General features: G+C 44.6%; 1 protein-coding gene and 2 long non-coding RNA genes across 3 annotated transcripts; 1 reads left to right on the top strand and 2 right to left on the bottom strand.

Moving 5' to 3' along the window:
- Positions 1-1,496: 1,496 nt before the first annotated feature.
- LOC130142600 (uncharacterized) lies at positions 1,497-4,684 on the bottom strand. The gene is made up of 2 exons (XR_008819471.1): positions 3,642-4,684; positions 1,497-2,203 (listed from the first exon to the last, which is right to left on the bottom strand). It is a non-coding gene; the product is annotated as an uncharacterized LOC130142600 (long non-coding RNA).
- A 473-nt stretch (positions 4,685-5,157) lies between these two features.
- LOC130142682 (uncharacterized) lies at positions 5,158-8,739 on the bottom strand. Its single transcript, XR_008819478.1, has 2 exons — positions 8,540-8,739; positions 5,158-5,719 (listed from the first exon to the last, which is right to left on the bottom strand). It is a non-coding gene; the product is annotated as an uncharacterized LOC130142682 (long non-coding RNA).
- Positions 8,740-8,848: 109 nt separating this feature from the next.
- IER3IP1 (immediate early response 3 interacting protein 1) lies at positions 8,849-13,191 on the top strand. Its single transcript, XM_056324054.1, has 3 exons — positions 8,849-9,007; positions 10,766-10,867; positions 11,737-13,191. Exons 1-3 carry the CDS (start codon positions 8,917-8,919, stop codon positions 11,790-11,792), a joined length of 249 nt encoding a protein of 82 aa, XP_056180029.1. The 5' UTR covers positions 8,849-8,916; the 3' UTR covers positions 11,793-13,191.
- The last annotated feature ends 123 nt before the right edge of the window (positions 13,192-13,314 follow it).

Genomic DNA, 13,314 nt, shown 5'->3' with positions numbered 1-13,314 from the left:
GCTTTGATTTCCAGTCTGCAAAGTGGTGTTAGCAGAATCTGTCTCACGAGGAAGTTGTAAAGATAATTCACATTAGAGACAGTGAAATGCTCAGACATCATAAATGGATATAATATAAGTGTGCTGGTTTTGAACATTAGACTGCCATCTGAATGTTGGCTTTCTTCTTCAGGATGGTCACTGCTGCTGACGAGGGTTTCCACAACACGGTGGTTTCCGAGGAAGAAGGTGTTTTACTCTCCTGTTTGTTTGTTTTCATTAGCATTTTATATCAGTTTTGCAATGTTCATTTGTGTCATGACACCGCCGAGAGGCACCAGGCAAGTTACCAAGGATGTAAGGTTGGCAGGTACGGAGTGTTGAATGAGCTCAAAAAAGGAATGACTCACTCAGCCTTGTTACACCTGTTCCTGTTGGTGTTTTAGAGTGGGAAGAATGGTGGGAGTACCAGGAGCTGTTGCAGCAGAAGGGAGGAGTGGGGGACGTGAAGGCAGGGGTAGGTAGGGGATGTTAGACAAATTTCACTCCTTTAAGTTTGGAATTAAAACCAAGGGCAAAAAAGGGTGGAAGCAGATTGAAAAAAAGGTGGAAGTGGATGGGGGGTGCTGGCTGGAGAGGCAGTAAGATTCAGGATCCTGCTACCCGCCTGTGAACAGGTGGATAATATGTGGAGTAACTTTGTGGTCTGACAGTGCAGGGCAGACTTTTCCACCCTGAGGTCCATAGGGTTGGGTTTCAGTTGCAGTTCTGCTTTGTACTTTAATAGATCAAGACCCATGAGTTAATTAACTGAGCTGTGAGGTTTTTGAAGAAGTCATTCCCAGGAATACCGTTATGACACGGAACTGGCTATCCCCTTCCATCCATGGCTTGCAGCAGGAGGCCCGTCAGTATTTGCAACCTGTAACAACCTGAGGTCGTTTCACAAAAGGTTGTGTTTCATAAAGCCATTTGTTGGAAAACTCACCGGTGATTTCTGTACTCTCTTCAAGGTTTGTCACCATCTACTTACAATATTATCATGGTGTCTCTCAGTGGAAGCCTCTTGCTGTTGGTTGCCATCAGCGTAGCAATAAGCGTTCTCTGGAGGTGAGTGTTCGGGCAGCAGGGGAGGAGCCGGGGTTGCCAAGGAAGTGTGTGCAGTGATGAATTCCTGCAGGAGCCGAGTGTGGTCACGGAGCCCATGGGAAGAGCCTGCCAAACCCAAGTGCTTCTTGGGGTCCTCCCAGCCTCCTTCCCCATCAGCCCACAGCAAGGTGTGATAACGGTGGCTGGAGGATTGCCGGGCTGGGTGTGTGGGTAATATCAATTTAGGGCAGTAGCATTTTGGTTTGTTTTATAGCTGGTCCACATGCTTCTCCCCATCCTCAGATTTGTCACGTGTATATAGGTATTGAAATTTTATTGAGGAAAATTAAGAGACCCAAGCCTCTAATTTCTCACTACTGACAAACATTTCATTTTTTTCAAGAACAACCTGAAGTCATAAGAAGAGGCACGTCCCTTCAGATGTTTATTTCTATAATGAGAAAGCAGACAATGTTTTGAGAAATCTCTTCAAACAAAAATTTTGTTCAGCTTTAGTTTGAATGCATCTAGCCAAATGGAGGAGGGCCATGGGGTCATAAGACTTGTTTTATGCTGAAGGGTGGAAGATTAGGGGGAGGGGAACAGGTCACCTCTATAATTAATTAAATCAGCTTTATCCCAGCTATTGGTTCTGTACTGCCATTAGTTATATCCCATTATTAATTGGATTGTGTTCAAAATACAAACAGCTCTTTATGCTTATCTGACACCTAATGATTCGTTTTGCTCCATTTCTGTTGTGCCAGGCGCTGCATATCTAATTACTCCTCCAAAGATCTCAGTCCACCTGAGGTGGTTGAAAACACTATGGTGACGAGCAATAGCTCTGATAAGATTTCAACAGTGGATTTGACTGGCCCGGTGTGTGTGTGTTACGTTTCTGACAACTGAACTGTTATCCCCAGAGCCTGCCATCTCTGAAGAGACAGTTTCATTTTAGAGTTATTGTTGTTCTCCTTTGCTGGCTCAATCTCAGCGCCAGAGCAGTGGTGGCCCACAGCTGCTTCCATCTGTGGCTTTCTTCTGGAGGGAGAAGTGGATGAAGGACCTGGGGGTGTGCTGCGAGCTGATGGGCAACATGAGGTGTTTTCATTTTCTCCACCATAGCTTTCGACTGTAGACTCGAACCACACCAGTATTAGAAAACACAGGAAAATAGATTTTTTTTTTAATGAAAGTGGAGAAAAAGCGTAGATATACATACCTTATCTCTGTGAAATGTTGCGTTAAAAATTTCTTATAGAGACTTACATCTATCCATTTATCTCTTTCTGTGGGATGAGTCATGGGGGAAAAAAAAAGGGGGAGGGCAATTTCTGGTAATTTTTACAAAGGTTTCTCAATCCCTCTGACTCAGACGTGAATCCCACAGGTTATGCTGAGACCTAACCTTTCGCGCAGGGTTTCCTACTAGCTGTACGACTCTGTGGCTATGCGACAGATCGCAGTCTCTTCAGTCACCAGGTCTGTGATTTTTTTTTAATCTGCCCACTTTTACAGCCCGAAGGAAGATACCGTCTATTAATCTTTAAACTGAGCGCTGCAACTTTCCCAGCACCGATGACCTCTGTCTCTGGCATGACACCAGCTTGCTGAGGAACGAGCCTGGCTGTTGTCCCTGTTCAGGTGGCAGTTACAGGGAACAGGTTAGTCTGAGGTCTGGCAGGGAGAGAGATAGGTGTGCTCCCTGGGTCTGGCCAGCCTGGTCCAACTTCATGCCCTTTGCTAACTGCTGCTGGGAACCCTGCAAGACCTGCAAGATACATAATCTATTTATTTTACCAACTTTCTTGGCCTACCTCCTGCATATTTTCCATATAAGTGGATGGAAAAAATCAAAAGAAGCAGGAGAAAAGCCCTTTTTCTAGCGGGCAATCCTCCATAAGGGGTCTGGCACGGTCCGCTTTGCCTTTGTGCTCACACGTTGCAGAGCACTGGAAGTCTCTGCAGGAGCACTAAGGCACTTCAGAGTTGCCAGCAGGTCGGAAGGGTCGTTGGCATCAGTGGCTGTGCCTTAGCTAACCTCGGTGGAAGTAGTGCTCTCAGGACTCATGTTTTCAAATGGGAGACCTAAGGTCTGCCAGATATATGAAAAGGAAGGCTACAGCCGATGGATTTCCTCCTCTTCGCAGCTCAGATGGGGCCAGCCATTCACAGGGGAAGCTGTTGGTGGAGAGTCTGGCCCCAGCAGGACACACTGTGGCACCAACATGGTTGTGTAAGCTCCTGTATGTGGTGCTTGTCAAAACAGAGACTTGGTGTCACAGCACTCTCCAAACTAGCCAGCTGCAGCAAGGTCTTTCACGATCACATACCAGCATACTCTTCACGACAGTCCCTCTGCTGCCTTCTCCTAGTCTCTCCTCATCCAGGGTGTGTGTGCTCTCTCTGTCTCTCCTCTGCTTCTTCCTCCTCTCTCTTCCTCGGCTGCTCTCTCTTCCTTGGCTGCCCAACCTCTTAACAGAACCAGCCACAGCTGTACCTTACTACATTGGCCAACCCCCCCACCCCTGAAGCCAGCCCACAGCTGTATATTATCAATGTTAATTTACCCAGCTTCATTCCTCTACAACTTGGGGCAGGCACAGAAGGATGAGGCTCTCCTGCACAGATCCACGCAGGCATTTCATAGACCTGAGTGGCAATCTGTGTGCGGTGCTGCAGAGGCAGTTGGACTTCGGTCACCATGACACCACCTCTGTATTTGTGCCCAAAGGGCAGTTTGGGTAATTTTTCTGTTAGCAGAGATGGAAACCAGAACTGATTCTGAAGCTGAGGGGATGTGTCAGCCATCCCTGGCAGAGGCTCAGCCACAGCAGGACCCTTTGACATTAGGCCATATTCCCATTCAAAATATCACTGCTGACACCATTTCCTACAGTCCGATGGAAGCACGTGCTTGCGTGTCTGTGGTGGCAAACACCCAACTCATTGCCTGTAAGAGCCTGTGCCACTTTGGTCTCCCTCTTCCCATGCCTGTATTTAGTGAGCTGCTCCTGCCTGTCCACTGCCCGTAACACCAGCCTCAGGCACCCCTTCTCTTCGCTCTCCCTAATACCCCTGCTCTCTCTTCATGCCGCTCGCTGCACACAGACAAAATCCACCCCCTTTCAAAATTCATGGAGCTGTTTCCTCATCCTCCTCTAAATCCCTCCTTAAGACTCGCTGCAGCCTCAACACCTGCAAATCCTGACCGTCTGTCAGCAGTAAGGCAGGGCTAAGCAGAGACTTCCAATTCTCTGACAAAGTCTATTATTTTCTTGCTGCCTCGCCCCCCATATTGGCCTGCTTTGATATCCACTGTCTTCCAGCTGAGACATGGACTGGAAAATCCCTACACCAGTCATCTCTGAAAAATATCTATAAGGTACTGAGTGTAACAGGCTTTGGTTCTGGACTGGTGTATTCCAGCTTGGACACAATGCGAACGGTGACCAGGGTGAAGATGCCAATAATCGTAGTGCAAAATACTGTAACATAATGTAATACTGTACTGTTGATAATACCAAGGTGAACAGCAGCGTGTGTGTGTGTGTGCGCGCGTGCATTAGACAACAAATGACATTTAAAGGCCATTGCAGAGCCAAGTATGATAAACATAGGAAATGGCATCAATAAATTTAGGTGTAAATTCAGAATTTTGTATTTGTTTTTCCTTTGCTCTTCAATCCCCAGGCAGTGCTTTTGTGTATGAAGCCATATCAATGTCCTCTCAAGGTACAAGTCTCAGGAAAGCCAGCAGGCTGTGATTTTGAACAGGACAGCTATTCCCTTTCCAAATAAGTAAGGGCAGAGATGATAATCGTGCGGCACGTTCAGAGTCACAAAGATCTTTTCTGTGCCTAGCCGGTGAAGGATAAGAACCAGATACATGTTCTCACAGATGTACAAAATCTTACTGCATTCCCAGCTTTGGTGGTTAAAACAAACAACTGGATGTTAAAATCCATTGAATACTCAATTTGTGTGGCAAGAGACATGTTACGCTGTAGGATGATGCATCGTTAACCTTTGCAACTGTTTGACAGCGCAATGGGTGTGACGAGTAAAGGATGACAAAGGCTGTAGTTTAACTGTGAAATGTAGCTGTGGGATTTATTTATAGCACCGAACTGAGTCACAGAACCTAAATTTTTCACATACGCAGGGTTCTTCAGCCAATGGAGTTAGGGATGGCAGAGCTTGGTACGTGGTAGGCAGGTGTAAGGATTCCACTCCTTGATGCAGTACCCTGTTACACACAGTGCAACGCTTTGTGTCCCTTCAGAGCCCTGAGCCCCGTTACGGTACAACGACGATGTCGCAAGCTTCCTTCTGGGCTCCAAGGGTGAATATTTAAAAGTCTGCTTGTCTTCAGCTCATGAGGTATGACTGGGCCCACTGGAAAAGCTCACCTGGACGCACACATGCATTAGCAACCGCTTGGCATGAAGCACCGAAAACAGAGAGGTTGACGCCATGTTCCCATTAAAGTCTTTTCAGTGGCAATTAGAGGAGCCAAATCAGGGTAAAAGAGCTGCCACCAACAAAATACTTTCTTCGCTTTCAGCTTGGGGATGGTTGGGCTGATTTCCAGCCTTCCCTGTGTCTCAAAAATACTGGTATGGGTATGTCTGGGTAGGAAATATACCTAAAGAGGAAGTTAAAGCTAGTTCAGAAAGTAGACTCAGAAGACTGTAGCAAGTGAGGCGAAGAACTGAAGTAATGGGAAGACTTCCTTTAATTTGCTCATCAGGAATAAACTAACGTAATCCCAAAACCCTGGTGGAACAAGCCCAAGTCCTGTTAACTGTAGAGCATAGTTAGACCCAAGGAGCTGTGCTCTGCTTGACACTATTGAACAATAAACTGAGAATAAAAAGTACCAAGGTCTTCACAATACTTCACCAGCCTGAAGTTTAATCCTTTGATATCTGTAAGGTGGTTTAAAACTCTCCTTTATGGTGATGGACTGCACTCTGCAGATGACACCACAGGAATTTACTGCATTGAAACGTAACACCTTAATGAAAAAAAAAAAAAAAAGAAAAAAGCTTTCCTTCTAAAGCAAGCAACTTTGTCTGGTTTTCCCTTCAACCACCTAACACGATGATTCAGAGAGAAGACTCATGTGGTTGTTGAGTTGCCATGATGGATTTTACAAAGGGGAAAATCACATCAAGTTTATGTAAGCTTGATAGCAGCTGCTCTTTGGAAATACATCTTAATTATGGGTAAAAATACTAAGCCATAACTTGTATACTTATTTTAAAAACCTCATTTTTTTTCAGTGCCATAATCCTAAACATTAGCTCTTCACTGAGGTCAGTATTTATTTATAGGTTGGATACCGTAAGGAGGTAGCCCAGGAAATGCTACTTGATCCTGGTGGTTATTAGACAAGTCTGTTAGTGACCCCTCATATTTATCTGTATTTAATTATAGAATTACTGCCATAATGCCCTAAGTTATGTCTGAGAACAAGAGGCAGTTCCATTTGTGAGCCCATTATATGCCAGCAATCACAACTTCTTGAAAAATAGTAATGACCTTTGGGATGAAATCTTTTCAGCCCAATATTGACTTCCCCTGTGCGTATGGAGTTTGGTAAAAATCAAGATCAGCCTTTTTTATTATTTATAAACACACGGAAAAAGATGGTTTGAGTGATTAAAAAAAGCTTTTTGTGAACTTTTGGCACCCCTGGGTAACTAGAAATGGCTCCATTTTAAAATGTTAAACTGATAGCTTTTAGGAGGTTTGTAGTTACACCAAATTTTAAAAATACTTAAAAATCTTCAAAAAATAAACGTGTTGGAATTCTTGAGCTTGCAAGTGTCTGTTCACAGGTGCCAGTACACCTGTGTATTCACATTAACTGCTGGCATACACGAAGGCGATCACATGCATGTTTGCAGAATCAGAGCCAACATGTGGAAATATTTTGAGCTTTCATGTAAGAAAATACTTCAGTGTATGTTCAATGGCATTGGTCTCCCTGGAAATTGCACTAGATGTTTTGCTCGCTTCCTTGAGTTGAGGCTGTATTCCTTCTCAAGACTGAAATGACAAATACTTCTGATCAGATGACAAAACTCAGACAAATATGTTTGATTTCTGTTCTCTGTTCTATCTCCCTTGTTCAATTGTAGTAATTTGGGGCGTAAGTTAGTAACAAAATATGCTATGGCTGTGATGGTGGGGTGCTTTCTCTTGCTTCCAGTTAAAATGTGACATTATTTAATAGTAACATTTATTTAGATGCAAAATACTACGTCGTTGACTATACTAAAGCCAGGTGTTTTGGCAAGGCAAGACAACAAGCAGCACCCGACGTGGGCTTCTTTACGGCTAATTCACATGGTGTCCAAGCATCTATTAGTCTTACGGTCCCAATGCTTAATTAGTTGCTGATGTATCAGCTCATGTCATGCTTGCTGGTGAGTGGATCTTAACCCAGAGCTCAAGCATGAAGATAGAGTATCGATAAACCCTGAATAATTTGCCCACATCATATCAGAAGGCTGAGGCAGGGCAAAGAATCAAGATGGGGTCTCGCCAGTCCACCACATTAAGCACAAAGTTGTCATTTCTATCAAGGCGGATGAGTCTAATAACCATCAAAGCACAGTGATTATGCAAATCATTGTACCCTGATTGAGTAATAAAAGCTATCAACCATCCGGAGTGAAGGGGTTTGCATATTGTATGATTACTGAGAAATAAAATCAGAGTGGTTATGCAAATCATCCCCTTCAGCCAATCGGACTGAAAGTTGCAAGGGAAAAAAAATGTGTATTTATGCATCAATAACTATACAGTATCCCTGAGCTCCAGTTATTATTATTTTTGTTATTTGACTGCAGAAGCAGCCAGAGGCCCTGATCAATCCAATATAAAATATAATTGTTTTCTTTTGGATTCTGCTGCAAATCTTGACTTCCGCAGTCATTATGGTTTGGATAAACAACAATTGGGATCCAAGCTGATTTCCTGCTAGAACAAAAATGTAAATCAATACATACTGAAAAAATACAGGGTAAAAAAAATCCCAGATATTGTCCATAAAATTAAATATTAAACCCCAGATATTGTCCATAAATATAAGAAAGCGGATATTTCCCATCAAATTAAATAAATATTAAAAAAGCAGATATTTTTCATAAAATTAAATATAAAAAAGCAGGTATTGTCTATAAAATTAAATATGAAAAGCAGCTATTAAATATAAAAATGCAGATATTTTCCATAAAATCAAATATAAAAAAGCAGATACTTTCCGTGAAATTAAACATAAAAAGCAGGTATTTTCCATAGTTAAATATAAAAAAAGCAGATATTTTCCATATAAAAAGTGGATATTTTCCATTAAATTAAATATTAAAAAGCTGACATTTCCCATAAAATTAAATACTACACCCGTATTTTTTCATACAAAGTGGTTTATGTTTTTGACTTCTGTTAACACTACCTTATCAACCCGTGGTGGCGGAGGGCTGCCCCGCTGCCCCACGCCGCGCTGGCCTTCCCCCACCAGCTCCCACTTTTTGCGGGTCACACCATTAAAGTGACGGCTGGGGAAAGCTGAGGCCGCGCCTTCCTCCCCGCTTCAGCCCGGACCGAGGCCGAACGCCACCGCAGCGGCACGTCAGGCTGCCCACGGTACCACCCGCTGCCGTGCGCGCCCACGCCTGACCCCACCGCGGGGCGGGGACCTAGCGCCGGGGGCCCGCCCCCTGCGCCAAGCCCCGCCCCCTGCGCCAAACCGCGCCCCTCCGCTCAGCCCCGCCCCCCGCCACGTCCCCTTCGGGCGCCGGCTCCCGGCGCGGCGGCGCAGCGCGGCTGGCCATGGCGTTCACGCTGTACTCGCTGCTGCAGGCCGCGCTCCTCGTCGTCAACGCCGTGGCCGTGCTGCACGAAGAGCGCTTCCTCCGACACGGTGAGCGGCCACCGCCCGGCCGGCTGCGGGGAGCGGGGCGGGCGGCCCGGGGAAGGCCCTGCCGCCGCCGTGCGCGCCGTGGGCCCCCGCTGCCACGCGCAGCCCGGCCTGGCGGGGCCTCCCGGCGCTGGCGGGGCCCGGCCGCCTCCCTCTGAGCCCGGGGGTGCCGGAGGCTCACCGCGACCCGCCGGGCTCCGTGGGATCCCCCCCCACCCCCCGCGGCCGTTCCTTGCCGGTGCTGGTGCCGGGGGTTGCGGGGGTGGGGGGGGAGGATGTCGGTCTTGAAGGTGAATTTCGGCTGCTGTGGTTGATGTCACTCCTGTCACTGCTTTGCCTCTCGCTTTCCTCCTCGCCCTGCTCCAGAATTTTCTTTTTTTTCTTTTTTTTTTTTTACATTCCTACAATTTCATCTCTGTCTGTGCCGCTCCCTGCTGTGCTGTGATGGCTGAGATGGTTTCTTTCATTTCGCTGTGCCTTATTTTTGTGATGAGGTAGCGCTTCTCTGTCTTCACACGTTCACGCCGGTATTTCTGCGGGGCCAAAGAAAGATCCCTGAGGTTGGGCAGCCTTGGCCTTAAAACAAAACACAGAAAAGCCACCGACACAAAGAGTCCACAGACCACCCCCCAGAAATATCACCTATGAACCAAGGTTTCCCGGTTTCCCTGTCTGGAGAGTCCTGTTTTCTCCAAGGCGGACTGCGCTAGGATTTTTGGCAGGAGCACAGGTAGTTACCCCGTTCTCCCGTTCCCTGGTAGAATCCACTGTGAGGGATCTGCTCAGTGTGGGTTTGGGGTTTTCTTCTGCTTTCCTGATGAGCAGCAGCTCGAGGGAAAGGGAGATGTGGGGACTGACAGAATGGGTCAAGCCACTTGTCAGCCCCGGGTGACTCAGGAGACTTGGGAGTAACTCCAAGTGCATCCAATTGGGAATTCAGCAAGGCTGGTGTGGGAGAGGACTTGCCTGCTGCCCCCACCTTGGTGCCCAACAGAGCAAAGGAGACAAGAAAGGGGAAAAAATAACCATTTCAGAGTTGTGTCTGGAGAAAAGAAACGCGCAGGCAGGTTTGAGCATCAAGAGCCGCTTGCATCTCTGCCCCCTCCCCCCTAGACAGGTGACGGCTGTGACCTGCGGGTCTCAAATCCCTGGGCCCATCCCTGGGACCACATGCTCTGCCTCCCCGCAGCGGGTGGGGAAGGGCTTCCCTCTCAAAGGGCTTTGTAAACCTTCGATTGCCCTCTGAAAAGTTCCCAAGTTGTCTTTTTTTAATCATCATCCCAATTTGGCACTTGTGCAAACCATTCTCTGCCAGGTAGCTCGATTCTTGGTGCTGAAGCATCACTTCACACCCAACAATTATTTTGCTGTTTTATCTTCTGGCAAAGGACTGTGAGCAGATTGTGGTTTGGTTTTATTTTGGCAGGTATTTTTTTGGAGCCGAAATAAACTAATTTGTTTCCCTGGCGTGCAGGGAACTGTATTAAGGTGTATTAAAAAGGTAAGGGTTTCCTTCACAGAAACAGGGATCTGTTGTTACTCTTGGGTTTGTTGAAACGTTTAACAGGTTTTAGTATGTTAACATGTGATGGTGAAATAAAGCTAATTGGTTTGTGCTTTGTCTTTCAGTGTTAGTATAAACGTAACCAGATTCAAGATAGATTGCTCGTTAATATTGCTGACAACATTTGTTGCATGGTTTGGGTTGTTTGTTTTGGGGTTTTTTTGTCTAACATGTCTGGCTGGTTTTATGTGACACAGTTGGCTGGGGAAGCGATCAGGGGATTGGAGGATTTGGAGAGGAACCAGGAATTAAAGCGCAGCTAACGAACCTTATTCGAGCTGTACGAACCGTTATGAGAGGTACGCTGGCAATCTTGTTATTTAAATATTACTGTCTGTAAAGTTTTGTTTCTGTGCTTTAACAAAGTAACAGCAGTATTTTGACTTTTTTACCAAACAGCTATTTCTGCTTGGCATTTCCAGTCTCTCCTTCCTTCATGCGTGGACTCTGTATAGGAGGGTGCAGGTCACAGCTGAGGTGCCCTAATGCTGATAAAGTGTAAAACGTTCCCTGACTCTGCCTCTGGCTTGTGGTGCCGCTGCGGTGTCTTGTCTTTCCTTGGAGTGTGGGAGCTGGGGGGAAGCTTGGGGATCAATCAGAGTGCGCAGTTAGCTTCACCTTGGCTAAATCCAATTTTACGTGAAGTACCTGGTGAGGGAAGTGTTAATTCCTGGGATTCTTAAAAGGTAAGCCAGGTTTACAAAGGATGGGGGGAAAAAATAGACTCTTAATTTGTAAGTTACTGATATTTTTTGCACTGTAAAGCACACCAGTAATTCCTTTTGTAGGTGATAATAAAAAGAAAGGAAAAAAATCTTACCTGTCTTGCCCACCACAGAGTGAAAACTGATAAAACCACAGTAAGGCCAAGCATGGAGAAACCACCTTTGAGATGGTTTGGTTTCATTTGGAGAAAGGGTTGTGTGGGTAAAAGCTAAAACATGATGGGTTGTAGAAAAATGCTTAAGCTGTTGCTTCCTACTAATTTTTAGTATCCTAGGCTTTGTTCCTGGCTCCTTCTGTGCATCCTGACTTTGCATAGGAAAATTAAGTGTATTTTTAAAATTGATTTTTGTCCTTAAAAGGTAGTCTCCCAAGCTAATGTGAAGTTCTGTTACTTTATGATGTGGAAAAGAAGATTTTCACAGTTCTTCTTCTTTCTCTGCAGTGCCTCTAATAGCAGTGAACTCCATTACAATCGTTCTGCTCCTGTTGTTTGGTTGAGGATACGTGGTGATAATCTTTTGGACATCCAAAGAAGCAAGTTGCTAACCATCACTGCTCTGAGTTTCCTGGGATCCAGCATGGTTTAGCTGTCAGTTTGACATTCAACTTAAAATAATAAAGACACTATTTCTATTTATCCTATTTCCTAATATTCACTTGCAGTTTAATTAAACAAGATAATGGGATCAATGCAACGACACTGCAAATATATTGGACTATGAGAATTTCTGTTGCTGCCTGTAATAGCATTGACTGTTAGAGTACACGTCATAACATATTGCGATGATTGTCGATAGGATGCGGTTTTTAAATGTCTCGTTACTCAGGGATGAATTTCCTTCAGTACGCTTCCCAATTTATTTTTAAATTAAAAAGCACTGTTGTTTTTCTTACTTCAATTACTACCGCAGTACTATTTAAGAGAATATGAATTGGGCTCTGAAAACATGTTATAAATTATTGAAGCACAGTTGTGATGCTGAGAGAGATAAAACTAGTTGGGTAAAGTCCTGATTCAGTTCATATTGGAAGTTGAATTTTCCTGGTTTGATCGAGACCAGTATTTTTCTCGTGGTGTTTCACAGCCTGTTCAAACCTATAATGTTTCCTGATGATGGTGAAGTTAAAAATAGATGCAATTGCTATGCAAAATCTAAAAAACCTGTATCGGAAGCTGGGCAACTCTGTTAATTTAGAGTAGCAGGTGATAATTGGTGATTAGCATTTGTTACTGTTCTGTCAAGAATTATACTTTTTAAGATGTGTGTTAAACTTCTGTGTGGTGATTAGTGTGTTGGAAGTGGAGAACCATTTGTTATCTGAGCTTTTGGGGAAGTGTGGGAGTGAAATACTGTGCCCTTTTTAAATGTAATTTGTTAAAAACCCAGCAAATTTGCAGCTTCAATTACTGCTGCTTCTTCCCCTGCCCTCCATCTTGCATTGTTAACAACTTTGAAACTGGGTATGATCCTGCAGTTCTGTCACAGAGAGTATTGCTTTAGTATGGAGTTTGTCTCAGTTACGACTGTTGAGTTAGGTCCGATGCTATGTAGCGGGTCTGAACTGAAGAAGTCTGATCCTCATGAACCTTTTTAGAAAAGTTAAGAATTCTTACATCTGTTCCTCTGCTGGGAGTATTTCAGCTTATCTTTAAAGAGGGAAGGTCAAAGGAAACCTGGCAGTTTCATTATTTTCAAGCAGCGTAGTTTTTCATCTCTTCTTTCGATGTCTTGATGACTAAAGTATACGCTGTTATATGCAAAGATAAATCTGTAAAATGTGTAAATTAATGGTCTTCAATTGCAGTGTTTTGCAGAGTAGAGTATATTCAGGAGGAGAGTTTTTGTTTCCATTTTTTAGTGAAAATTTGTAAATAAATTCTGAATTTCTAAGTTAAGCACTCTTTCGTAACTTGCTCTATGTCGATGTACAGTGGGAATATCCCCAAACTCTGCTTCATTCCTTTCCAGATACCAGAGTTACTGTTCTTACATGAAATACTTTTTTTTCCCTCATCCCT

The sequence above is a fragment of the Falco biarmicus genome, chromosome Z, assembly GCF_023638135.1.
Source record: "Falco biarmicus isolate bFalBia1 chromosome Z, bFalBia1.pri, whole genome shotgun sequence".
Taxonomy (NCBI): Eukaryota; Metazoa; Chordata; class Aves; order Falconiformes; family Falconidae; genus Falco; species Falco biarmicus.
The sequence above is the reverse complement of the archived record's forward strand: the minus strand, read 5'-3'. Positions and strand labels throughout refer to the sequence as shown.

Coding starts and splice junctions, on each gene's coding strand:
- IER3IP1 (XM_056324054.1), top strand. CDS start 8,917: ATGGCGTTCACGCTGTACTCGCTGCTGCAGGCCGCGCTCCTCGTCGTC. Junction 9,008..10,765: donor AGAGCGCTTCCTCCGACACG/GTGAGCGGCCAC, acceptor TATGTGACACAG/TTGGCTGGGGAAGCGATCAG. Junction 10,868..11,736: donor TGTACGAACCGTTATGAGAG/GTACGCTGGCAA, acceptor CTTTCTCTGCAG/TGCCTCTAATAGCAGTGAAC.